Genomic DNA, 27,300 nt, shown 5'->3' with positions numbered 1-27,300 from the left:
GGAGACTCCAGCTGGGCCGAACTCACCGGCCTGTGGCCCGACACACCCTACACCGCCTGGCTCATTCCTGACCACAGTATCCCCTCCAGGAGAAACCTCAGCGTGAGCTTCAGGACTCTGCCCGGTGAGCGGACGATCACACACACCTTTCTGACTAACCTTCATCCTTCCCTCGCGGGTCAAAATGACCCGAAGCCCTAAAATTATACTTCTTTTTTTTGGTCAAATATTTTGATAATATTTTTTCTATTTTTTTATGCAATTTTTTGGGAGATTGTTTTAAAAAATATATAAAAAAATTATTTAACTTTAAATGACTAGATTTAATGGATAAATAATAAATAAATAGTCATTTAGAAGCACATTCCTCACATTCTTTCTACCTAAATTAAAAATGCATTTCATGCATAACCCTTTTAATTCAGCTCTAAATATCTTACATTGGGTGTCTTTGCCGACCTCTTGTGGATAATAATAATAATATAACATGATATTTTTACAACATGACTCTTGCCACTAGATGGCCTTATATCTCTATATGGAGCAAATGAGCTGTTCCTCTGGGTCCTAAAGTCAGTTCCCTTCAGTATTCATTCAGATACACATGTAGACATTATAAAATCATTTTTATAAAACGGATAGTTCCAGTCCTTGATTCTGATTGGTTGAGCCGCGTTCGAAGCCATTGTAAATGACTCCACAAACACACACCTGTGACCGCGTTACATTATGTTACACAAACACACACCTGTGACCGCGTTACATTATGTTACACAAACACACACCTGTGAGCGCATTACATTAGTGTTACACAAACACACACCTGTGACCGCATTACATTAGTGTTACACAAACACACACCTGTGACCGCATTACATTAGTGTTACACAAACACACACCTGTGACCGCGTTACATTAGTGTTACACAAACACACACACACACACACACACACCTGTGAGCGCGTTACATTATGTTACACAAACACACACCTGTGAGCGCATTACATTAGTGTTACACAAACACACACCTGTGACCGCATTACATTAGTGTTACACAAACACACACCTGTGACCGCGTTACATTAGTGTTACACAAACACACACCTGTGACCGCGTTACATTAGTGTTACACAAACACACACCTGTGACCGCGTTACATTAGTGTTACACAAACACACACCTGTGAGCGCGTTACATTAGTGTTACACAAACACACCTGTGAGCGCGTTAGATTAGTGTTACACAAACACACACCTGTGACCGCGTTACATTAGTGTTACACAAACACACACCTGTGACCGCATTACATTAGTGTTACACAAACACACACCTGTGACCGCATTACATTAGTGTTACACAAACACACACCTGTGAGCGCGTTACATTAGTGTTACACAAACACACACCTGTGAGCGCATTACATTAGTGTTACACAAACACACACATGTGAGCGCGTTACATTAGTGTTACACAAACACACACCTGTGAGCGCGTTACATTAGTGTTACACAAACACACACACACACACACACACACACACACACACACACACACACACCTGTGAGCGCGTTACATTAGTGTTACACAAACACACACCTGTGAGCGCGTTACATTAGTGTTACACAAACACACACACACACACACACACCTGTGAGCGCGTTACATTAGTGTTACACAAACACACACCTGTGAGCGCGTTACATTAGTGTTACACAAACACACACACACACACACACCTGTGAGCGCGTTACATTAGTGTTATACAAACACACCTGTGAGCGCGTTACATTAGTGTTACACAAACACACACACACCTGTGAGCGCGTTACATTCGTGTTACACAAACACACACCTGTGAGCGCGTTACATTAGTGTTACACAAACACACCTGTGAGCGCGTTACATTAGTGTTACACAAACACACAAACACACACCTGTGAGCGCGTTACATTAGTGTTACACAAACACACACCTGTGAGCACATTACATTAGTGTTACTGTGCCACCTGGGTCACCTGTATCACCTGGGTCACCTGTGTCACCTGAAATTAAATGAATTTTTTTTACTACAGTTTTATTCATATTATAAATTATTAATATATGTGTTCAAATGTTGACAGTGCTAGTAATTACTCAATAATTACAAAAAATTCTCTAAATAAATATTTGCACCGGAGACAGATGTTAATATCAGCTGTAAACTGCAGTTATGAATATAAGAAGGTGATGTTTGTTAGTAAAGTGAGTTTCACTGGTTCCAGAGCGGTTCGGTCCAGCAAGAGTGACGGTGTCGGACTTGAGTCCAGGTGGCTTGCGTGTGAGCTGGAGTCCGGTCGAGAGTCCGAATCAGAGTCCGGTCGAGAGTCCGATCCAGACTGCGGTCCAGAGTCCGGTCGACAGACCGGTCGAGAGTCCGATCCAGAGACCGGTCCAACGTTCGGTCCACAGTCCGGGCCAGCCTGAGCAGGTCCAGAGTCCGGTCCAGAGTCCGGGCCAGCCTGAGCAGGTCCAGAGTCCGGTCCAGTGTCCGGTCCAGACTCCGGTCCAGTGTCCGGTTCCGACTTCGGTCCAGAGTACGGTCCAGCCTGAGCCGGTCCAGAGTACGGTTCAGCCTGAGCAGGTCCAGAGTCCGGTCCAGAGTCCGTTCCAGTGTCCGGTTCAGACTCCGGTCCAGAGTATGGTCCAGCCTGAGCAGGTCCAGTACCGCGTGGAGTACGGAGAGATTCCCAGCGGACCGGTCCGGACTGTGACTCCACCCCCCCATCAGAGCTCCGCCCTCCTGACTCAGCTCCGCCCACTCACCGAGTACCTGATCACTGTGACTGCGCTGCACTCCTCCGGCCAGCAGAGGTCGCTGTCAGTCCAAGCCTGCACACCTGAAGGTACTTCAACTGTTTGATATTGACACACTTCCTGTTTATGCTAATTAAGAGTGTTGATTAGTAATGTGTGTGTTTCAGTTCTCCCGCCGCTTGCTGACCTCCGGTTGACCCCATTAGGGCGGGGCCTGGTGCAGGTTGATTGGCAGGGGCAGGGGGCGGGGCTTCTGGGCTACTGGGTGAGTTGGAAGAATGAAGATCAGCCTTCGTCCTCCTCAGTGTATCTACCGTCACACACACTGTCCACGCGGCTAACGGATCTGAGCCGTGGCAGCCGTGTGTGTGTGTCGCCGGTGTACCGCAGTGCACGCGGTGAGGGGCTCTGCTGCACGGCACACACTTAACGTGCACTAAACACACTTAACACACACTTTACATACACTTAACACTCGTAACACACACATAACACATATTTAACACACACTTAACACACACTTAACATACACTTAATACTCACTTAACACTCATAACACACACATAACATGTGTTAACACACACTTAACACACTTTTAACACACACTTAACATACACTTAACATACACTTAACATACACTTAACACACTTAACACACACTTTACAGGGAAATGTAAAACCTGAACTGGATTCCATACTCAACTACACTGCCGTTAAAAAGTTTTGGATGAGTTCGATTTTTAAAGTTTTTAAAAGAAGTCTCTTCTGCTCACCAAGGCTGCATTTATTTAATAATTTAAATATGACAATTTAAAATAACTGTTTTCTATTTTTTTTATTGTTTTACATTTTTATAATATTTCACATTATTATTATTATTATTATTTATCAAATAAATGCAGTCTTGGTGAGCAGAAGAGACTTCTTTTAAAAACATTAAAAATCTTACCGATCCAGAACGTTTTACTGGTAGTGTAACTGTACTTATGCAGCTGAACTGAGCACTGACTAGCGAAATTAATAATTCAAATGAATGTAAAAAAATTATGATTGACAGTTGTGAAAACCTCATGCAATCCCATCCTGACACCTAAAATCTCCACTGCTGCACACACACACACATACACACACACACACACACACACACACACACACACACACACACACACACACACACACACACACACACACACACACACAGTGTTTCAGATCTGAGTTGTGTTATCTCTGATATGTGTGTCTACTGCCCCCTAGCGAGTGTAAAGCATCATCACTCTTATCACTGGATTGATTTTAGTGATAATTCTTCACCAGAAAACTGAGATGTTGAACTGCAGTATTAAAGAGAAGAACCTTTTAAATAATTTGATGAGTGTTTCATTATTTCATATTATTTCACACATCTCAATAAAATACACTTTAATTACAATGATAATCTGCCAAAATAACTAAACAGTTTACTAATGTTAATGTTTATTCTTCTAATTTTGTGTATGTTTTGAGGGAATTGGTGTATATTGTGTTTCTTGTTTGTAATGTTTTAAACTATTTTCTTAATGTTTCTGGCTCTCACACACCCAGCCAACAATGTTGATTCCCAGAATGTTCCCATAAATAACCGAATGAGAACCATATGTGGATAATGTTCAGTGTTATTGAACAATTATTGTTCCTACTGTAAAACTGCAATAAAATACTCTTTAAAACTGTCAAAATGTTGATCCGTTTATTTGGTTGCAAACACCAAGTTATCCGTTTTATTGTAGTAGTAGTAGTAGTAGTAGTAACTATATTAACTATTCAACGCTCCCTTTTTAGTTGGATTTATGATAATCATATTTATTATACGGTCAAACCAAAATTTATTCAGACACCTTCAACATTTCTCACATTATCACAGTTTATTCGCTTTAGTTTAGAAAATGGTAATAAAATATGGTAATAAAATATGACAAGAACTCAGAGTTATGAACTTAGTTGATATTTGACTGGTTTTGTCCGTCCTTCTGTTAGACTGTCTCACACATGAATTATGTTGAATATCTGTCAGCTGTTAAATTTAACTACACAATTAGATAATACCAGTTTAGCTCAACCAATCACCAAGCAACGCTTAATTTTGTTCAGTCTGTGTGTAAAAAGTTATAGCAATTTGTATAACTTTACTGTTAGTCCACTTTATGAAGAATATTTGGGTAAAATATGTCACAGTTTACTTTATTTTGCTGTACTATAATCCTGCACCCTCTTATAGAAAACATAAAAAATGATATCTGGTGTCTGAATAATTTTTGGTTTGTCTGCATATCAGAGTATAATTCATTTTTCATGTTTTTATACTTGCGTTGGCTCCCTCAGTCCTGCAGATGGCGCTGTGGGCTTGTTGAACATACCGTTGTACATCCGCGTGAAAATCAAAATGGCGACGGCCGCGGGACTGATTCTGCCCGGTGACGGGATCATAATCGCGGGAAAAATCTACTCGGGTGTCGCGCTCACGCTGGAGAACTGCCTGTTGCCCCCCGAGCGCGTGCACTGCAGCCCCTCGCGCGCTCATGGGCTGTCCGCGCGCACGGAGGAGCAGCTACGTAACCGGATGTGTGAGATGATCCAGAACGCGGGTATTCTGCTCCGTTTGCCTCAGGTTCGCGCGGTTTTATGTTGCCTAGCAACTACCTGTCAACACGATTCCCTTCAGTGCAAAAAAAGAAGCTTTTAAACCTGATTAAACTTGTCAGCTGGCTCTCAGATTGGCCAAACCGGTCTAGTTCGGGTTTAGAGGGGTTTTAGGTTCTTGTTAGCTGGTCTAAACCCCACCCTGGCCAGTCTAAGACCAGATGTAGTTGTTTCACTAAGCATATAGGGAACATTTCAGTAGCTGGTTGCTGAAACGGCTTAGACTAGTCTTACAACTTAGTCCTTGAACTGAATATGAAAAGTAACTTAACTGGGGCCGGTTGCATAAACATAGCCATTATGTTCATATGAAACCGCTCTCTATACACTATATAGTGCACTCAAATGTCATACACTATATAGGGTACTAATTAGTGAACGAGTGAGCGGTTTCGGACACAGCTGGTGTCTTAAGTTCTAGTATGAGCCACTTGCAGTTAATAGGGGCAGTCAGTCTTAGTTTTCGGTATCAAATTAGACTAATCTAGGTTTTTATGTAACTGACTTGGACTGACAGCTATGGACAGTCTTAAAGAAAAAAATGTGATGTCTAACTTCTAAGACTAGTGTTAGAGGTTCATGCAACCGGCCTGTGTGAGTTCTAAATAAGCCTGGCTAATATCAGTCTGTCGCTGATTTCAATGCTAGTTTAATATTACACATCCCTCATTAGCATGAAAACACAGTTGTTTACGATGTTTTGTCAGGTCGCCATGGCAACGGCCCAGATCCTGTTCCATCGGTTCTTCTACTGTAAATCATTCGTGAGACACTGTGCGGAGGTGAGCCATCTCTAAACTAGCTGTCCGCCATTCTCATGCATGACCGTTAACCTTTAACCCTCTCGTGATGATGCCGTAGACGGTCGCCGTGGCGTGTCTTCAGCTCGCGTCTAAGATCGAGGAGGAGCCGCGGCGCACAAGGGACGTCCTGAACGTCTTCCACCGCCTCAAGCATGCCGCGGGAAACAGGTAACCAGCGTTACAGCGTTAAAGCGTGAGCCTGGTGTGTGTTCTGACGCTTCGCTGTCTCCGTCAGGCCTTTCTGCCCCCTGCTGTTGGACGACGGCTACGTCAGCCGCAAGAGTCAAGTGATCAAAGCGGAGCGGCGCGTGCTGAAGGAGCTCGGCTTCTGCGTCCACGTCAAACACCCACACAAGGTCTTTACACGCTCATTTGCCGCATTTCAGGCCGGAAACATACTTTTCACGCAAGTTCAGCCCAAAGCATTCAGCTCCATCTCACAGACAGTGCATATGATGTCATTTTCGTAACGTCCGCGCAAATCTGTGTGCAGCCAGGAGAGTAGCACTGTGTGCGCAAAGGAGTGGAACCAAAACACGACGCACACCTGGGCCTTTAATGTTCGTTATTTTGTTACTCATCTGTGTAGTCATAGAGACAGAGCGTATTTAGGCCACACCCACACCCAGGGGGAAAACAATCCAACCGTCTCCATTGACTTTGCATTGCGAGAGGCTACCTCCTTGTCATTTCTTGCTTCTAACAAAAGAGAGACAAATGCCTAAAAGCTGCTGTGTGACAAGGTGTACAGCAAACAAGCTAAAAAAAACAGAAATACGTTTTTATTAGCTCTCGACCTCAAAACACGAGTGTTTAGTACATAAAAGTGGATACAGGCAGTTGAGACAGAGCGTCACGTGTCTCATTACTCTGAGAACTAACGTACGCCCGCTGGAGGAGACCGTAATCGGCAACACAGGATAGTTTATCTTACAGAAATATAATATATAAAACTGACATTTGGATATTTGACTCACCAGTGACCAAATGTTTAACTTACTGCACACGTAGTGTATTTTTAGTGCATACTGAGTGTCAGGATCCCACAATTTACCCCTTAGTTCCAGCCTGTATCCACTTTTATGTCCTCAAACGCTCGTTTTTTGGGGTCGACAGCTTATGAAAACTTATTTATGGGTTTCTTAGCTTGTTTGCTGTACACCTTGTCACACAGCAGCTTTTAGGCATTATTCTGTCTTTTCTTAGAAGCAAGAAATGACAAGGAGGCAGCCTCCTCCAATGCAAAGTCAATGGAGACGGTTGGTTTGTTTTCCCCCTTGGTGGGCGTGGTCTTCAGATTATGACGCGTTGCGCTCTGTCTCTATTGGGCAACACTTTGTAAGGTTTACGAGAACATGCTACATTAACGCAATAATGAACAGTAAATGTTGGGCTATACAATTTTTTTCCGCTTATTGCTCAACTGTGTGAAAGATGGAGTGGAACATAAGACACAAAGTATACCTGGGCGTTTAACGTTCATTATTGCGTTACTGTAACAAATTCTCTTTCAAAGTGTCGTTGATTGACTACGCAGATGAGTAACACAATAACGCCCGTTAAAGACAAAGTTATACTTTGTGTCTTACGTTCAACTCCATCTTTTGCACAGTGTGGATATTAAAGGCCCAGGTAGGCCTATACGTCGTGCTTTTCGTCTTTCGCACAGTTGAGCAATAAGCGTTAAAAATAGTATAGCCCAACATTTAACGCTCATTATTGCGTTACTGTAGCATGTTCTCGTAAACCTTTTAAAGTTTCGTTGATTTACTATGCAGATGAGTAACGAAATAACGGACATTAAAGGCCCAGGTATACATCATGTTTTATGTTCAACTCCATCTTTCGCACAGTTGAGCAATACGCGAAAAAAATTTGTATAGCCCAACATTTACTGTTCATGTTTTGCGTCTTTCGCACAGTTGAGCAATACACGGAAAAAAGGTAACACTTTATTTTGATAGTCCACTTTAGACATTCTACTGACTATAAGTAACTTGGCAACTACAAGTCAACTTACTCTCCTAACACGAACCCTAACACCTACCTAACTGTCTACTACAGTCTACTAATACGCTAATGAGAGTTAGTTGACATGTAGTTGAAAAGTTACTTATAGTTAGTAGAATGTTGTTGTATTAAAATTTATTAAATGTTTAATTTAGGTTGCAACAGTAAAAGTTGAGTACATTGAAGTTAGCATTTTAAGATTCAGTTATGATGATTATATCAAGAGATCCCTGCCAGTCCTGTTCTCTAATTGCTGAGACGACTCTCACCCTCACCCTTTGTCTTTATGCATTTCCTGACCATTAAGCTCAATGTACAGCTGTGCTTTTGTCTCTATGATAATGTTAATGTATGGGCAATCTAGTCAGGCTGATTGGATTAGCATATATGCGTTTGAATAGTTATGCGTTTGAATAGTTATGCTGATTGGATTGAGACTGGTAACACGCTGGAGTCTAGGGCGGTTCCTTAACCTGTATACTTAATTTACATGCTTTGTTCAACCTCAATGTAAATCCCTCCCCCTAAAAGTATATAAAAGTGCAAGGCAACTTTCTTTAGATTAGACTTGATGATGATGAACTACAGACTTGATGAACATGAGACTTGATGAACATCAGACTTGATGAACTACAGACATGGAAGAATAAATCTCTTCTGCTTATAAAATCCATCTCAAGTCTCCTGGTTTCTGCTTCGATGAAGGAATAAAAGTTTCCAACAATGTCTAAAGTGGACTATCGAAATAAAGTGTAACCGAAACGAATCGTATAGCCCAACATTTAACTTTCATTATTGCGTTACTTAGCATGTTCTCATAAACCTTTCAAAGTTGTAGTCCAATGACTTATGCAGATGAGTAACAAGATAGCGAACATTCCACTCCGTCTCGCGCACAGTTGAGCAACATAGCATAGCATTTAACGCCCATTATTGCGCTGATATGAACATGTAAAAGTTTCCTTAACTTTTAAGATTCTTTTCAAATTGCTGCTCCAGCACTACAATAGTTGTGTTACTGTTCTTCGCTCGCTGCTACACTGAGAATACAACATGTTCTTGTGTTTTCTTGTATTCAGTTTTCAAGCGCACATAATAACAAATTCACAAATACATATTGTTTTAAAGTAGTTTCACAGAATATGCTTGTTTCAGTGTTACAATTTAGGATGTACATGATGTAAGTTGTGTAATTTCTAAAATTGTGACGCATTTCGCAGCGTTTGCGTTCTGGCCTCATGCTGTGTTACCTGTGCAGGTGATCATGGTGTATCTTCAGGTCCTGGAGTGTGAGAAGAACACCAGACTGCTTCAGATAGCCTGGTGAGATCCTGAACTAAACATTGTGATGAAAACACGCACTTTTGTTGTAACGGTCCGTCTGTGTTTCTCCAGGAACTACATGAACGACAGCTTGAGGACTGATGTGTTTTTGAGGTTTAGTGCTGAAACGGTTGCATGTGCGTGTATCTTTCTCTCTGCAAGAGTTTTACAGGTGAATCACGTTTCTGCTGACGTTGTATTATTTAGATCATTTTATGGTGTTCAACTATTAAATCTGACCTTCACACACATAGCATGTAACAAAAATAAGTTCTAAGAACATTTTGCTAACGTTCCCATTAAAGAAGTAGCTCACTTCAGAATAAAAATCTCCTGATGATTTACTCTCCGCCTCGTCAACCAAGATGTTCATGTGTTTCTTTCTTCAGTCGAATAGAAATTAAGGTTTTTGAGGAAAACATTCCAGGATTTTTCTCCATATAGTGACTTCAATGGGATCCAACGGGTCGAAGGTCCAGATGTGAGTTTCAGTGCAGCTTCAAAGTCTCGACACGATCCAGCCGAGGAATAAGAGTCTTATTTAGACAAACCAGCGGACATTTTATAACAAAAATAAATTTTTATTTACTTTTTAACCACAAATGCTGGTCTTGCACTCGCTGTGATGCACCACACATTACGTAATCACGATGAAAGGTCAAGCGTGACGTAGGCGTAAGAACCAACCCAGTGTTTACTAAGCCGTGCAAAGACTAAGACAAACGCCATTTACAAAATAAATAAAAGGTAAAACAACGATGTCAGACGAAGTCTTTAAACTTTGAACGATTTCGAGACTTTGAAGCTCACATTTGGACCTTCGACCCGTTGGACCCCATTGAAGTCACTATATGGAGAGAATCCTGGAATGTCTTCCTAAAAACCTTAATTTCTGTTCGACTGAAGAAAGAAACACATGAACATCTTGGATGGCGTGGGGGAGAGTACATTATCAGGAGATGTTTATTCTGAAGTGAACTAATCCTTTAAGTTCTGAATGTTTTTTAAACATGGTCAGATCCCTCTGCCTGAGCAGCCGCCTTGGTTCTTGTTGTTTGGGGTGTCAGAAGAGGACCTGATTGAGATCAGCTGTTGTATTCTGCGGCTGTACACACTTCGGTGTGATTCGCTGACGGCTCTTCAGCAGCAGGTGGAAGAAACATGCTTAAAGTTGGCGAGCAAACCCGGAGCTAAAGCGTTCGCGACACACACCCCGACACACGAGCCGGCGGCCAGTTTCTCTCCTGCGTCTAAACCTGGTGCGTTCATACATACATAGTACAGTATATACAGTCAAACAACATTCATTCAGACTCCTTCAACATTTCTCACATTATCACAGTTTATTCGCTATAGTTTAGAAAATGGTACTAAAATATGAGCAGAACTCAGTTGATATTTGACTGGTTTTGTCCGTCCTTCTGTTAGACTGTCTCACACATGAATTATGTTGAATATCTGTCAGCTGTTAAATTTAACTACACAATTAGATAATACCAGTTTAGCTCAACCAATCACCAAGCAATGCTTAATTTTGTTCAGTCTGTGTGTAAAAAGAGCATTAGCAATTAAAGAAAAAACACTTCAGCAAAACATGATCAGCTCAAAGTGTCCGAATCATTTTTGGTCCAAAATATTTATAAATGTCACTGGTAGTCCCTGTATGAAGGGTATAATACGTCACAGTTTACTTTATTCTGCTCTCCTCACTTACATAAATGACCTATAGTGTCCTGATCACACTAGTGAAACAATATCAAAAATTATATCTGGTGTCTGAATATTTTTTGGTTTGACTGTATACAGAGTATATATATAAATATGAATATGTTTCTGCTGTACGTTCATTCTCTCGTTCTCTCAGCGACTCCTGCAGAAAACCAGAAGAACCACGAATCTCCGCTGTCGCATCTCGCCCTCAAAAACGCCTGTCGAAAGATCACAAGCCGAGAACGGTGAGCTACACGACTTTACAAGAGTGATATTAGTAATATTAGATATTAGTGATATTAGATATTAGTGATATTAGATAGCTAGTGTTTCTCGTTTCTCTCTCAGTAGGAAGCGTCTGAGTCGCAGTGATGAACGACGAAACACTCGCTGGATCCCGTCTCCTCCCAGACGCAGGTAACCCTCATCTATAGCATTCACACCTGAATATATATAACCTGACAGAATAGACAAGTCACATTTATTTATATAGAGCTTAAGCAGCTTTACAGAGATAACAGGAGAATAATGCAACAAAGTCTGTTTCCAGAAGAAAATAGTGTCACAGTCCAGCTTAAGTCAGTTCAGTGATGCTTCATTTTTGTTGTAAAAAAGTTTTTAATTTAGTTAATTAATATATATATATATAGCCAATCTGAAGAAAACCGTGATGTCATCGTCCAGCTCAGTTCAGTTCTCAGATCAATTGTTGAATATTAAATTAAACAGAATAGTTCCACCTGTCTGTCTTTCAGGCGCAGTCGTAGCGAGTCCTCTCCATCGCTGTCTGTTTCTCCCGAACACACACATTCCTACAGACACCGACAGAGGGAACGCGAACGAGAGCGGAGAAGTCGTTCGTCTCGCAGGAGATGATGTCATCAGGTGTGGGTGGGAGTGGCCTAAAACTGACCAATCATTGTATGGATCTGAACTGCCTTGAAAAAAGTATTTTGTATGTGTATTTTCTGAGAGAGAAATCTAGTCACAGGACGGCATAAGAACTGAAATAAAATGGGAGAATTTTAATAACTGTGTGTTTGAAATGTGTTTCTTTCCTTACTTTTTTTATTGCAGGAATCCATACAGAAATTTTACAAAATACACATATCGACAAATAAAAATGAAACAAAGACAAACAATAATATACACACATCCTGTGGGGTGTCGAGTGTGTTAGGGTATTCAGTGATTTAGCATCTTTTACCGGTAACACTTTACTATAAGGTTCATTAGTTAACATTAGTTAGCATGAACTAATAATGAACTGCACGTATACAGCATTTATTCATCTTTGTTCATGCTAATTTCAACATTTACTAATACTTTATTAAAATCTTGTTAACATTAGTTACTGCACTGTGAACTAACATGAACAAACAATGAACAGCTGGATTTATATTAACTAACATTAACAAAGATTAACAAATGTGTTGCTCATAGTTACTTCATGTTAGTTAATACATTAGCTAATGAACCTTATTGTCCAGTGTTACCCTTTCTCTCGTCCCCCACTCTCCTCTCCTCCCAATCCTCCAAACAATAACGATAATAATAAAGATAGTAATACGATTTTCTTTTTACATAAAATGCTTGTTGAAGTATCATCAGCTATTCATTGCTAAACAGTGAAGAGTTTGTTTGGACTGTTGATATTAAGCCCTGTGGGATCGTGGTGGGCTTGCTAATGAATTAGCCTGCTAACTAGTGCGAGTTTAATTAGCCTGATGGGAAGGGTTAATCCCTCAGTGCATGTGTATCTCTGGTGGAATCTCACCGGCCCCTCATGGTATCTTCACCAGCAGGACCAGGGTTGGGTTGGTTGGGTTGGTATATATGTGGTGATGAGGTCACTGAGACATCACCGAGAGAATCTTCATAAATACTGGAAAAACTTCAAGCACTTCGATCACTGGATTGTCCAGTTTTCAGGTGAAACATGGCGGCTCAAGGAAAAGCCTCTCAGCGCACACCGTCGTCTGTGCTCTACATCGCCATATACGTCATTCTGGTGATGCTTGGGAACGTTGGGAACACCACGGTTATCGGAGTGGTCGGAGAAGGGCTTCTTCGGGATACGGGAGTCATCCGAAGCTCAGATGTGATCCTGGTCAACATGGCTTTCTCCAACCTGATGGTGTCGTTGGCCAGGAACACTCTCCTGGTGATCTCCGACATGGGAGTGGAGGTACGGAAGAGTTACGGGAGTGTGATTGTTGGGAAATGTGTGTTATAAAGTCAGTTGTTGGTTCAGTGTTGAAAAAAGTCAAGTCAAGTCATTTATACAGCGCTTTTAACAATATAGACTGTTTCACAGCAGCTTTACAGTGATAATAGGAGATTACAGTAACAGAGATTGTTGTTAGTTCTAGAATAATGTTATTGTCCAGATAAAGTTGTTGGTTCGGTGTTGAAAAACACTATGTTTAAAGCTAAATGGTTGTAAAAGGGTGTATGTCCAAATCAATGTTTAAATGTAATTCTCGTATGTTCATGTCAAGGGGATGGAAAGGCGTAGCGCCGAAACAATAGTCCCAAACAGATGAATGTAGTAACTTCTTGAGGAGCGTAGATCCAAAAGAACTCAAAAATCAGAAAAAAGATCCACACACGAAAATAGGCCAAAAAGCTCACAGGATTTTATTGTCCAGAGGCCACAAATAAAGTGCAAAACGTTTTTCGTCATTTCAACCCTTTATTCAGATGTTCATGTGAAACTAAATTCAGCCTTGATCCATGGTGTTGATTGACCCACGAACAAGCGTTGAGGTGCTGGTCTGACAGGTATAGAGGGAGATCATACCAGCGTTTGAGAGCGGAAACATGTAAAGCGCTTGGGCTGGTGTAACAGTGAAGGCTGGCAGGACCGATGGTACTGGGAGATTCCCTTTAGTCCATAAAAGTCTGTATCCCAGTCAGGAATAAAAGGATCAGCGGTCGGTTTTAAACCCTGACTGAACCTTCTCTACAATATCCTCATCTGAAAACATGGAGAGAGCTGAGACTGGTCCAAATGTAAAAATGCTACCGGCTGGTTCTCTCTGGAAAGTTGAAATCTTTGTGTTTTTTTCCACTTCAACTCGCACCTTTCTAAGGACTTGTTTCGTTATTCAGCCAGAAATGAGGGCTAGTTTTTAGTCGCCTATGTGTGGATGGAGCGGCGGAATCCCAAAATGTTGTAGTCTTAACTGGGTGAAGGAGAGCATTGTCTGCTGCTAGTTTAATATTGTTGTGCGTTTAATTTATTTTAATTGCCATCAGCCTTGTTCCTTCTTCACAGGTTTTCCTCAATAGAAACTGGTGTCGCTTTATGATGGGCATCTGGGTTTGGCTCCGCTCTGCAAACGTTTGGTCGACGTTCTTTCTGAGCATGTTCCACTTCCAGACGCTGCGTCGACTCGCCCCAGCCGCCACGAACGTGCTCGGCCACCCCGGACCCCCCAAAACCCTCATATTCGGCTTGTGCCTCATCTGGAGCCTCAATCTGATCTACTCCATCCCAGCGTTCATCTTCTCCAAGAACGGAGACGAGAACTCCACCGAGGTCAGTCTGTCTATTTATGGGTAAACAGGCTTAATTTAACTTGTGTGTTTCCTTTCGGTTAAAGGGTTAGTTCACCCAAAAATGAAAATTAGCCCATGATTTACTCTCCCTCAAGTCATCCTAGGTATATATGACTTTCTTCTTTCAGACGATCCAATCGGCGTTATATAAGAAAATGTCCTGGCTCTTCCAAGCTTTATTATGGCAGTTAATGACTGTTTCTGTTTTGAAGTCCATAAAAGTGCATCTATCCATCATAAAAGTGCATCTATCCATCATAAAAGTGCATCTATCCATAATAAAAGTGCCTCTATCCATCGTAAAAGTGCCTCTATCCATCATAAAAGTGCATCTATCCATGATAAAAGTGCATCTATCCATGATAAAAGTGCATCTATCCATCATAAAAGAGCATCTATACATCATAAAAGTGCATCTATCCATGATAAAAGTGCACCTATCCATCATAAAAGTGCGCCTATCCATCATAAAAGTGCATCTATCCATCATAAAAGTGCATCTGTCCATCATAAAAGTGCATCTATCCATCATAAAAGTGCATCTATCCATCATAAAAGAGCATCTATACATCATAAAAGTGCATCTATCCATGATAAAAGTGCACCTATCCATCATAAAAGTGCATCTATACATCATAAAAGTGCATCTGTCCATCATAAAAGTGCATCTATCCATCATAAAAGTGCATCTATCCATCATAAAAGTGCATCTGTCCATCATAAAAGTGCATCTATCCATGATAAAAGTGCATCTATCCATCATAAATGTGCATCTATCCATCATAAAAGTGCATCTATTCATGATAAAAGTGCATCTGTCCATCATAAAAGTGCATCTATCCATCATAAAAGTGCATCTGTCCATCATAAAAGTGCATCTGTCCATCATAAAAGTGCGTCTATCCATCATAAAAGTGCATCTGTCCATCATAAAAGTGCATCTGTCCATCATAAAAGTGCGTCTATCCATCATAAAAGTGCATCTGTCCATCATAAAAGTGCATCTATCCATGATAAAAGTGCATCTATACATATATAAAGTGCTCCACACGGCTCTGGAGGGTTAATAAAGGCATTTTGAAGTGAAGCGATGCGTTTGTATAAGAAAAATATCTATATTTAAAACTTAAAAGTAAAATAACTAGCTTCCAACCAAACGAACATACGGATTCGATTTAAGTCTAAGTGCAACTTATGCGAGAAATGCGACGCACTGCTGATATTTACACAACGCCATGACGCACTACGCTACTTCTGACGTCACAAGTTGCGTAAGTTGCGCTTTAACTTACTTTCCTCGTAAGTTGAAAGAGGAATGTCATACACACCTAGGATGACTTGAGGGTGAGTAAATCTGGGCTAATTTTCATTTTTGGGTGAACTAAGCCTTTGACCTCCGACCCCTCCTCAGACGCTGATGTTGGTGAGCAGCACCACTCGGCCACTGCTGGGATGCATCTGGGATTTTCCGTCGGCCTACAGCGGCCTGGCCTTCGCCACCTCCTCCATGGTGATCCATGAATCCATTCCCATCTTCCTGATGAGCGTCACTAACCTGGGCTCCTTGTTTACGCTGTACACTCACGGCCGAAAAAGAAAAGCTGCCAACAAGAGTCAGAACGCGCCAGTCGTCACCGGGATCCCTGCGGAGCGACGAGCGGCTAAGGTGAGATGATCTTATCCCAACTCTTAGTGTTTATATCTAACCCTATTGTGGGTGAAAGTCGTACCTTTATTTTCAGCAACTGCTGGAAGACCAGATCACAAATGCACAATATGCCGAATAGGACGTTCCAGAATCACACAGTTCTTATTATCTAAAAAAAGATCCATCGCTTTGCTTCTCATGCCAGTCCAATATCTCTATTACATTATAATGGTTAAAGTTCTCTTAGAAAATTATATTACTCAGCAAACTCACTCAGAAATTTTCAGTGAATCCCCCTGTAGTCAATAGTTTTATCCCTTAAAACTCATCTTTGAACACCAAAACAAAAAAATACTTGAAAAAACAAAAATACTCATGCCTTAAAATATCTTGACTGTAACTCGACACCCTCGCCTCATTTAGTATGCGCGGTTCTATGAATATGCAAATGAGCCCCGCCTCCACTCACTCACTCACTCAGCTCAGAGATCCACTGGTTGACGATCACACGTTGATCTGATTGGTTACAAGGTAGTTTGTGACGTCAGAAACACCAGCGATTTCAAAGCGTGTGTTTGAGACTGTCTTTGGTTCACTGCAGTTTTAAGGAGGAAATACTCAGCAATGGTGTCGACTTATGAACTTACACATGGTTTGTCTTAAAGCGTATTAAAAAAACCACATAGACACATAAACAACAGCTGGATTTTCACCACAGGGGGATTTTAAAACACCAACCAGCCAAGCTAGAGTTCTCCTGTATTGATGCTCTTACCGGATTTTAAAAAATGGATACGCCCCCAGTGAAATGTAATGTCATCAATAGTTGTGGTTCGTTTTCTCAGCAGAGATTTTAAATGTCTAATAAAAATATTACATGACCTGAACGTCACATGAACGAAAAGGCCAATTTTGATTTCTTTGGTTCCCTCAAGTTTAAAATTCCAACTGGTTGATAGGAATGTTGTTCCAGGACCAACAAAAGTCCTACTAAGCAAAGCAGTCCCAGACCCAAGGTTTAATTATACCATGATGATGTCATTTCCTGAACTAATGATCTTCACTGATGGCCACAATCCTGCGGGAAGCGTAGGTTCACTGTCCCATGGGAGCTGACAGCAAGTTCGTTCATGTTTTTGTTTCTCCAGAGAGTTAACAGAAGCGTTTCTGCAATAAAGTGGAGTTAAGGGGTTAGGCATGACTAGACCAGGCTGTTTTTAGTTCAATATCACAGAATAATACTTCTTTATGTGTTTGCTCAGGTGATCTTTGCACTCAATATCCTCTTCATTTCATCTTGGGGCGCCAGCATCATCTCGGTCAACTACTTCAACTATAACCGCGGATCCTCCACGCAGTTCCTGCTAATCGTCGCTCGCATCGCTAACATCACCTTCATCGCGCTGTCGCCCATCGTGCTCGCCGTGGGACACCGGAGACTCCGAGCCTTCATAAAGTCAGTCCTGTCACGTGTAGTCTGACAGACAGCTCTCTATGGACAGGCATCAGAGACATATTATCACAAGAGTGTGTGGCACATTATTTATTTTTAATAAAGTTGCATGTACTTACTCAGAAACGAAGACTCCATTTGATTTGATTTGAAAATTCCATTTGAAAATGCTGATTCCTGAGTTTGAATTGACCAATCAAAGAGGATGCATTGAATTTAAGGAAGTAGAGTTATTTAATGCATTGCATTTCATTTACATTTATTCATTCGGCAGACACTTTCTTACAAATAGGTCCCACTTTACAACAAGGTTCATTAGTTAACATTAGTTAATGTATTCACTAACATGAACTAACAGTGAGCAATACATTTGTTACAGTATTTATTAATCAATGTTAATGTTAATTAATAAAAATACAGCAGTTCATTGCTTGTTCATGTTAGTTCACAGTGCAGTAACTAATGTTAACACAACCTTGATTTTAATAATGTATTAGTAAATGTTGAAATTAATATTAACTAAGATTAATAAATGCTGAAGAAGTATTGATCATTCTTAGTTCATGTTAACTAAGGTCATAAACTAATGTTAACTAATGAACCTTATTGTAAAGCCCTCATTATGCTTCTGCGTCAACTCCACGGCGTAGCTACGCCGTCACTCCAACGGCGTCGTGACCGTTTTATGGTTCTGCGTCGGGTTGCGTTGCATCGCGGTGCATTTCACCGCCAGAACGCTAGGGGGGTGGTGTGGTTCGCGAATCTCTTTCCTAGTTTGTTTTGGTTCCATGCGCCGGTTCCGCTTTTTCATTTCCGACAATGGCGAGCGAAAGAGAGAGAGTGTTGTTGCAGCTGGAGCTAATCAACGTTGAACAACAAATGATTTTATTGCAAATGTTTAATCGTAGAAGAAAAAGAAGACGTCAGCGAAGGTGGTCTGTACGACCAGTGCACGAAGACAGGGGAAGGATTGGCGAATTTGTTACGGTTGTTCGACCGCTGAGGGACTTGGACGAAGAAATGCACTTTAAGTATTGTCGGATGTCGAAAGGTCGATTTGACGATCTTGTTCATCGTTTAAAGCCGTTAATACAGCATCAGACTACACACAGTATGCCTATTGACCTCGCTCAGAGACTGGCAGTGACTTTAAAGATTTTATCTTCGGGTGCAAACCAACAGATCACCGGGTTGGGCTACAAAATGGGTGCGACCACGGTGTCCCGCATAGTATCGGAGGTCTGCAAAGCGCTGTGGACTGCGCTGCAGCCCGAATTTTTGCCCTGCCCTTCAACCAGCCAGTGGGAAGCTATTGCTTCAGATTTCTGGCGACTTTGGAACTTCCCAAACTGCGTTGGAAGCCTCGACGGGAAACATGTTAACTTGGTTAATTACTTGATATCCATGATGTACCCGTGAACATTGTATTGTAAATAAACAACAAACTTTTTTTCAAAACAAACATTGATTTGATTGATTGAAGTTTATTTCTAGCAACAACAAAAAAAAAGAAAAGAATATATATAAATATATACATATACACTACCGGTCAAAAGTTTTAGATCGGTAAGATTTTTAATGTTTTTAAAAGAAGTCTCTTCTGCTCACCAAGGCTGTGTTTATTTGATTAAAAATACAAAGCAAAAACAGTATAATTGTGAAATATTATTACAATTTAAAACAGCTGTTTTCTATGTGACTATACAGTAAAGTGTAATTTATTCCTGTGATCAAAACTGAATTTTCAGAATCATTTCTCCTGTCTTCAGTGTCACAATGATGTATAATCTGACCAATCACAGCCCCTGCGGTCTGCGTCACCGCGACGCGTAGTTACAATTTTTTGGAGGTGCACGTCAAGCTACGGCGGAGGGGTCGCGTCGAGGTTCGCGTCGACGCAGAGGGGTCCGCGGGGGTACGCCGTCGATTCGACGCAGAAGCATAAAACAGGCTTAAGTGTTATCAATAAGTAAAATAATACATATCAAATCATATAATAATAATAAGTGTTAAAGAAAATATTAATTATGACTAAATAAAAAGGAATTTAACTTGTCCTGAGAGAACATTTCCTGAGAGGAATCTTCCTGAATTCATTGAAGGTTTGTATGTGTTTCTCTCAAGATTATTATTCTAGTAGAGACACTAATACGTCTTTATTTCTCACATTACACCTTTCTTATTCCGAGTCAGGGCTTCAGACGAGTGCAGACACACACTGGATCACTTCTGTTATAATCAACGAAGGGTTTGCACTGTGGGCAGCTTCACCGATTATAATGGGAGTGATTTAACTGTGTCACGTCACTTCCCAGGAGAGCGCCAGTGTCTGACAGAGAGTACGACACAAGGTAAACCTTGAGTTTCTTTATTCTGGGATTGTGTATTTATTTTGCAAACAAGCCCAACAGAATAAATCATGTTCGCCAGTTCATGCCATAAAATAGTTATCTTGCAACAGACTCCAGCAGCGCCTTTCCTTTTTTCCAAGTTATCATTTGGGTTAAACATGTAACCCAGACTGTCGGGTTAACTGGGCAACCCAGTTATGACAGATTAACCCAGCATGTCCCCCACCAGATTGCTTTTTTGCCAGCATTGTTAGATAGCAGAGTCTTCAGAATGGAGCCAAACAACATGAAGCAACATAGCTACAAGATGGAGGACTCGAACAGGAACACGTAAGAATCTAGCTCTTCTTGTACATTGTGTTATGAAGTTTCTCTGTCCCTGTGTCAGATCTGTGTGTTGAGTCAAATTGACAGCAGTCTTGAGTTGTGTGTTATTATTATCTCTGATATGTGTGTCTACTGCCACCTAGCGATCGTAAAACAACATCATCACAGATCGTTTCCACAATATTGATTTAACTGATTATTCCTAACCAGATAACTGAGATGTTGAAGTATGAACCTTAATATTCAATAGGAATACCTGAGTGTTTCGTTATTTTATGCTTCATATTGCATCTATTCATTTCACACGTCTGACTGAAATGCATTTGCTCCTATTTTACATGATGAGAAGAAGAGATTCCGTGTTAAACCTTACAAAGATAACACCATTCATCTATGTGTCGTGTGACTCGTGTTTACCGTCGTGTTTACCTCATCACTCTGCATCTGACGTGTATCGGCAGGAGATTCTCTGAGGTAAATATTGACCGATCAATTTCTGTCTAAATAGGCTAAATTATAAAGACTGATACAATCTCTATCAAATTAAGACCATTTTATAATTATTAATTAACTTCGAAAACTTTTGGATCATTGAAGAATCATACGCCGTCCGTGTGTTCGCGTTTCTAAGCAGTTTATAGGGCGCGCGCAGTTAACGGGCCACCGTCGCGCGCTTTCTGTGGAGCGCGCTTCATTCTTCAAATTAGGAGCGCTCATCAACCTATTTACTTATTTCCTATTTACACAACTTCGCAATCAGTATAGAAAATATGCATTATCCATCTATCCACCAAACCAATCACCTTCTGTATGGGACGCATATGTGGAAACCCATTTATGCCATTTATGAAAAGAAACTTGCTTTTGTAAATCAAAATTATGATATTTATAAGATTCAAATTTCGAAATTATTACTTTTAATGTCTTTTAATTTCGATTTAGTATGTCATAATTTTGACTTTTCATCTTATTGGCCTAAACATTCAATTCAATTCACATTTATTTGAATAGCACGTTTCACAATACACATCGTTTCAAAGCAGCTTTACAGAAAATGCCACATTACAATTTACAGTGATCTGTTATCAGAGGTAACTGTCTAAGTTATGTATTTCAGAAATGTACATTTACAAATCACAGTTAGCTAAAATATTATACATTTAAACAATGTAATTATTTAAGGCAGAAACAATGAGCTCATTTAAAGTAATGCATACTTGTTTGTTAACAAATGATTATGACATATAGAAATTTGTTGCATAATTATGACTTTTTATGTCATAATTATGATTTACGAAAGCATACAATTTTTTTCCCCTTATGTGCCGGAAATGGGCTTCCATAGTTGCGGTGTATATAATGTGATATATTTGAGGTAATACAAATTTGCATACTAAAAACTATTTAATGATAATGATGTTTAATATGACGTGTTGGAAACATCTTTCTCTCAGATTCAGATCTCTCTTTGTATGTCTTTCAGGTCAGAGGTCATGGTGTGTCTTTCTCCTGGATGCACAATCACTAACATAGTGGAAAGACAGATATTGATGTCTTTGGGTGAGGGAATCTGGTCTCCTTCTGAAAAGAGTTGAAATGAAATGAAATGGAAGTATCATCATAATTGGCATGATTGGTGATAGATAGATGAAAATGTGAAAAACTATACTTTATGAAGAAGACGCATAATTTACACAGTGTACTCTAGCATATGTGACACATTTTGTGTCGAGAAGATCCTTTCTAGAAAGTACAAAGAACTAAAGATGTTAAATCCCAGCTTTGGCTTTTCTTGGACCCACACTCTGTGGAATTGTGGTGGGTTTGCTAATGAATTACACTGCTAACTAGTGCGGGTTTAATTAGCCTGGTGGGGATAGTTAATCCCTCGAGCGTGAAGATGCAAGTTCAGCTCATGTATCCCAAAACATCCATATCTCTGGTGGAATCTCACCTGCCACTCACTGCATCTTCTCCTATGACAGCGCGACCGGGATTCAGCGGATGTTGGGATTTATATGGTAACCATGATCCATAAAAGGGGCTTGCGGTCGGTGGGAGGAGAGGAATGCGTTGGGATGGAGAAAATACAACATCACTGAGACTTTCTGAGAGACGCTCCATTTATGATTGAAGTCTGAAGAAGTTTGAAGAACATGGCACCTCAGAGAAAGCCCTCAAGCCTCAGTCAGCGCATCTATTCGTCTCCGTTCTACTTTGTGCTCTACGTGGTTATGGTCATGCTTGGGAACGTTGGGAACACCACAGTCATCGGAGTGGTCGGCCATAGCCTCATCCGGGATTCGGGAGTCGTCAGGAGCTCAGATGTGATCCTGGTCAACATGGCCATCTCCAACCTGATGGTGTCGTTGGTGAGAAACACAGTCGTGATGGTGTCCGATCTGGGAGTGGAGGTATGTAGGACTTCCCTCATGGATGAACGCTTGGTTGGATGTATAACTGTTAATGAATGGATGGACGTTGAGGTGTGGAGATGGGATTCCGGTCTGGGTTCAAGCTCTAGACAAACCACTGAAATGAGTGTGAACCCAGTCTAGTGTCTTTGAGAAGGTTTTGAGCTGTGTAAATGTCAAGTCAAGTCTCCTTTATTTATATAGTGCTTTTTACAATACAGAGTGTTTCAAAGCAGCTTCACAGAGATAACAGGAATATAATGCAACAAAGTTACAAGAGATTGTTTCACATCTTCTCGAGTCTGTTGATTCATTCTACAGAGTTTAATTGGGTCAATGTTAGAGTTTGATTCATTGTTAAGAGTTAACAATCAAAACCAACAAAAATCGAATTTGGACTCTAATCAAGTGTTGCTTATTGAGATTTGCCAGACATCGGTTGCCTTTGAAATGCTAAGACATGTTGTGTTTGTTGACGCAAGTGTGTTTTGCTAGTTTCAGCCCGACGCAGTTTTCATTTTCACGTCCGGCTCCACGTTGTTTAATTAGCAAATGCATTAATGCCCATTTGTTCGCTCATGGGCTGCTGGTCTGAGATCGAGTGTGTGTTCTGGTGCATTGTTGGAGCGTTGCTGTTTTGAGGAACTGAAGTAGACTGAGCCATTGACCAACTGAAGCCTGCTCTAAAGTCCACGGTGCAGTATTCTTTTTGTTATTTAAAGAGCGCTTTAGTAATGTAGGCGGGTCCACAATGCGTGTACCATCTGCTTATTACACACACAGGGACGCGCAGCAACACACAAACAAGCCAAATATTAGAAAATAAAAGGATTACAATGTAAAAGATTAATATTGTGAACATAAAGATCCGGTGGAATCCGGGTTGACCCGTAGATTGTCTGCTTGCGCTTTAACCTCTCACACACACACACACACACACACACACACACACACACACACACACACACACACAGCTTTAACTTCACACACACACACACACACACAGCTTTAACCTTACACACAAGCAGATACGTTTCCTCGCTAGTGAAGCGTTCTGTTTTTCAGCTTGCAAATTCCTCCATGTAAATAGTGAATCCGCCACGGCACGAGCGCAACTGGCATTTAAAGTGAACATGAGATGAGACTCTGATTGGTTTATTGCACGTTACGCCCAAAACACACCCATTACTCATTAAGAAAATAGAGACAAAACACACCCGTTACTCAGTAAGAGAATAGAGACGACCCTTTTAGACCAGCGCCGGGAGCACCGACCATTTGTCCCGTCATTAAACTAGCAAAAGTGGATTCGGACACGCCCTGAGTGCACTTTAGACTATGCGCTTAGATCCTTAAAATAGGGCCCCTAGTGTTTCCTCTGACGGGACTGTATTTACTGTATTTAACTGAATGCTCTGTTCCAACTTTCAAGCACGTCTGTTTCCTCTCAGATTTTCCTCACTAGAGATATGTGTCACCTCATGATGGGCATCTGGGTTTGGATCCGCTCTGCAAACGTTTGGTCGACGTTCTTCCTGAGCGCGTTCCACTTCCAGACGCTGCGCCGCGTGGCTCCGCCGGTGATTAGCCTTCACGGGCCCCGCGGGCCCCCCAGACCCCTCGTGCTCGGCTTCGGCCTCATCTGGAGCCTCAACCTGGGCTACGCCGTCCCAGCCTTCATCTTCTCCAAGAACGGAGACGAGAACTCCACCGAGGTCAGTCTGGGAATCCCACGGGACGGGAAACAAAATCACTATTAATCACGGGATTGGGATGGGACGGGATTTTTTTGTGGGAGTGGGACGGGAGAGGTTCGAAAATCCACTCCTGTGTCATGGTCTATTCTGTGTGTGTTTATGATCAACATTCAGCTTGTGTTTGACCTGGTTTGACCTCCGACCCCTCCTCAGACGCTGATGTTGGTGAGCAGCACCACTCGGCCACTGCTGGGATGCATCTGGGATTTTCCGTCGGCCTACAGCGGCCTGGCCTTCGCCACCTCCTCCATGGTGATCCATGAATCCATTCCCATCTTCCTGATGAGTGTCACTAACCTGGGCTCCTTGTTTACGCTGTACACTCACGGACACACTCGCAAGAGTCAGGACGCGCCAGTCGTCACCCGGATCCCTGCGGAGCGACGGGCCGCCAAGGTGAGGAGCTACTCTCACGGCTCATAAATCAGAAGTTGGTTGTTTTTAAAGAGACGCTTAGCAGGAGTTGCAGGAGTCAAAGAACATCCAACATTAAAGTGTAAAAACATTATATGTTTAAGTTTATGGAAAGCAAACGTACTAAACATTTACATTTTTATAATTTTAAAATATACATTTTACTAAATAATTTTGACAATGAAATCGCAAGAAGATTAAAGCCATGCGTCTAACCAAGTTGTGTAACAAATTTGAAGTTGATATCACAAAAATCCTAAATCGAATTCCTAAATCGAAATTATGAGATAAATTGAAGTCTAAATGATGAGATGAAAAGTTGAAATTGTGACAAAGTCAAAATTATGACACACCAATTAATAATTATGAGATTAAAAAGGAAAAATTATGGCATTATGGCAAAATAAGTGATAATTAGGACATACAAATTGATAATTTCAACATTTAATATAACTAGAACATAAAAAGTAAAAATTATGAGATAAATGTTGTAATTATGGCATAAAAAGTCTGAATTATGACATACTAAGTATAAATGATGAGATGAAAAGTTTAAATTGTGACAAGAAACAAATCTAAATGATGAGATTAAAAAGTTTTACAACAATTATGCCATTATGGCAATATAAGTGATAATTAGAAAATAAAAAAGTCTGAATTTTGACCTTATATTATAACAATATCATTATATCATGATATTGAAAGTGTGACATAAAAAGTCAAAATTATGTCACACCAAGTAAATTATGTTATTATGGCAATATAAGTGATAATTAGGACATACAAAGTAACAATTTTGAAATTTTTAGGCGCTTTACTAAAAAAAACACCCAAACTCCATTGAATTTTAACACATTTTCCTGTTACAAATGAATCATTTTCCATCACAAAGTAGCGCATCCGTGGTCTAAACGCGCTTCACAAGATGAATTGTGTGTTTTAAGCGTTCAGATGATGACGATTGCTTGTGTGTGTGTGTGTGTTTGCTCAGGTGATTCTGGCGCTCAACATCCTCTTCATCTCGTCTTGGGGAACTAACGTGATCTCGGTCAACTACTTCAACTATAACCGCGGATCCTCTACCGAGTTCCTGCTAGTCATCGCTCGCTTCGCTAACATGAGCTTCATCGCGCTGTCGCCCATGGTGCTCGCCGTGGGACACCGGAGACTCCGAGCCTTCATAAAGTCAGTCCTGTCCCGGCTCTGTCCGTCGGGATAGACTTCACTAACACGTCACATGTTTCTGCATCATCAAACTGTGTCAGGGAGACATTTCCTCTTTTTATTTTTATTTTATTGAACTATATGTCATGTACAAACAACAAGGCAATTGGGTAAAGAAGGTTTATGTGTCTTGTGTGTGTTTGACTGATTAAACTCACGAATGAACGACAGTGAATCAGTTCAGACTCTTTTTTCCTCATCTAAGATCATCTGAAGGGAAATGTGTGTGTGTGTGTGTGTGTCTATATGTCTGAAGTCAAGCTTTAAGGCACGTACAGAAGTGGGCAGAAATTAAGGTTTATCTGAAGGGAAGTGTGTCGTCTCTGAGTCATGAACCGCTGGAGTCACTGTTGGAGAGCGTCACAGAAACATGTTTTCCACACTTCACTTGTACAGAGTGTTTCTGTGTCGTGCGAGACGATTACCATCACACCACTAGCACACACCACTAGCACTCGATTACCATCACACCACTAGCACACACCACTAGCACACACCACTAGCACTCGATTACCATCACACCACTAGCACTCGATTACCATCACACCACTAGCACACACCACTAGCACTCGATTACCAACACACCACTAGCACTCGATTACATCACACCACTAGCACACACCACTAGCACTCGATTACCATCACACCACTAGCACACACCACTAGCACTCGATTACCATCACACCACTAGCACACACCACTAGCACTCGATTACCATCACACCACTAGCACTCGATTACCATCACACCACTAGCACACACCACTAGCACTCGATTACCATCACACCACTAGCACTCGATTACCATCACACCACTAGCACACACCACTAGCACT

General features: G+C 41.1%; 3 protein-coding genes across 7 annotated transcripts in view; all 3 read left to right on the top strand.

Moving 5' to 3' along the window:
• The window catches only part of LOC309475807 (von Willebrand factor A domain-containing protein 1-like), a 7,624-nt gene extending 3,673 nt beyond the window's left edge, over positions 1 to 3,951 (top strand). The window contains exons 3-5 of the mRNA XM_082138725.1: positions 1 to 124; positions 2,262 to 2,882; positions 2,961 to 3,951. The exon at positions 1 to 124 is cut by the window's left edge and continues 155 nt beyond it. Coding sequence (XP_081994851.1) covers positions 1 to 124; positions 2,262 to 2,882; positions 2,961 to 3,223 — 1,008 coding nt within the window. The 3' untranslated portion in view covers positions 3,224 to 3,951. The remainder of the gene's footprint in view (positions 125 to 2,261; positions 2,883 to 2,960) is intronic.
• A 1,119-nt stretch (positions 3,952 to 5,070) lies between these two features.
• On the top strand, positions 5,071 to 12,346 carry LOC309475819 (cyclin-L2-like). Of its 5 annotated transcripts, none has more exons than XM_082138749.1 (10): positions 5,071 to 5,436; positions 6,176 to 6,250; positions 6,330 to 6,439; positions 6,507 to 6,627; positions 9,540 to 9,604; positions 9,677 to 9,776; positions 10,623 to 10,863; positions 11,481 to 11,559; positions 11,666 to 11,731; positions 12,070 to 12,346. In XM_082138749.1, exons 1-10 carry the CDS (start codon positions 5,212 to 5,214, stop codon positions 12,188 to 12,190), a joined length of 1,203 nt encoding a protein of 400 aa, XP_081994875.1. In that variant the 5' UTR covers positions 5,071 to 5,211; the 3' UTR covers positions 12,191 to 12,346. The 5 variants fall into 5 exon arrangements, with proteins under 5 accessions (XP_081994875.1, XP_081994874.1, XP_081994873.1 ...); XM_082138748.1 differs by having other exon boundaries at positions 11,663 to 11,731; XM_082138747.1 differs by having other exon boundaries at positions 11,469 to 11,559.
• Positions 12,347 to 12,490: 144 nt separating this feature from the next.
• On the top strand, positions 12,491 to 26,630 carry ora3.1 (olfactory receptor class A related 3, tandem duplicate 1). Its single transcript, XM_082137558.1, has 10 exons — positions 12,491 to 13,502; positions 14,595 to 14,858; positions 16,290 to 16,544; positions 17,789 to 18,001; positions 19,162 to 19,280; positions 20,295 to 20,330; positions 22,801 to 23,071; positions 24,523 to 24,786; positions 24,982 to 25,224; positions 26,234 to 26,630. The coding sequence occupies exons 1-10, from the start codon at positions 13,254 to 13,256 to the stop codon at positions 26,459 to 26,461; spliced, it is 2,142 nt and encodes a 713-aa protein (XP_081993684.1). The 5' UTR covers positions 12,491 to 13,253; the 3' UTR covers positions 26,462 to 26,630.
• Positions 26,631 to 27,300: the final 670 nt, after the last annotated feature.

Source organism: Leuciscus leuciscus, assembly GCF_965113295.1.
Source record: "Leuciscus leuciscus genome assembly, chromosome: 15".
Classification (NCBI taxonomy): Eukaryota; Metazoa; Chordata; class Actinopteri; order Cypriniformes; family Leuciscidae; genus Leuciscus; species Leuciscus leuciscus.
This window is presented reverse-complemented; position numbering and strand designations above follow the sequence as displayed.

Coding starts and splice junctions, on each gene's coding strand:
- LOC309475819 (XM_082138746.1), top strand. CDS start 5,212: ATGGCGACGGCCGCGGGACTGATTCTGCCCGGTGACGGGATCATAATC. Junction 6,251..6,329: donor TCGTGAGACACTGTGCGGAG/GTGAGCCATCTC, acceptor ATGATGCCGTAG/ACGGTCGCCGTGGCGTGTCT. Junction 11,732..12,069: donor CCGTCTCCTCCCAGACGCAG/GTAACCCTCATC, acceptor TCTGTCTTTCAG/GCGCAGTCGTAGCGAGTCCT.
- ora3.1 (XM_082137558.1), top strand. CDS start 13,254: ATGGCGGCTCAAGGAAAAGCCTCTCAGCGCACACCGTCGTCTGTGCTC. Junction 23,072..24,522: donor TGTCCGATCTGGGAGTGGAG/GTATGTAGGACT, acceptor GTTTCCTCTCAG/ATTTTCCTCACTAGAGATAT. Junction 25,225..26,233: donor CGGAGCGACGGGCCGCCAAG/GTGAGGAGCTAC, acceptor GTGTTTGCTCAG/GTGATTCTGGCGCTCAACAT.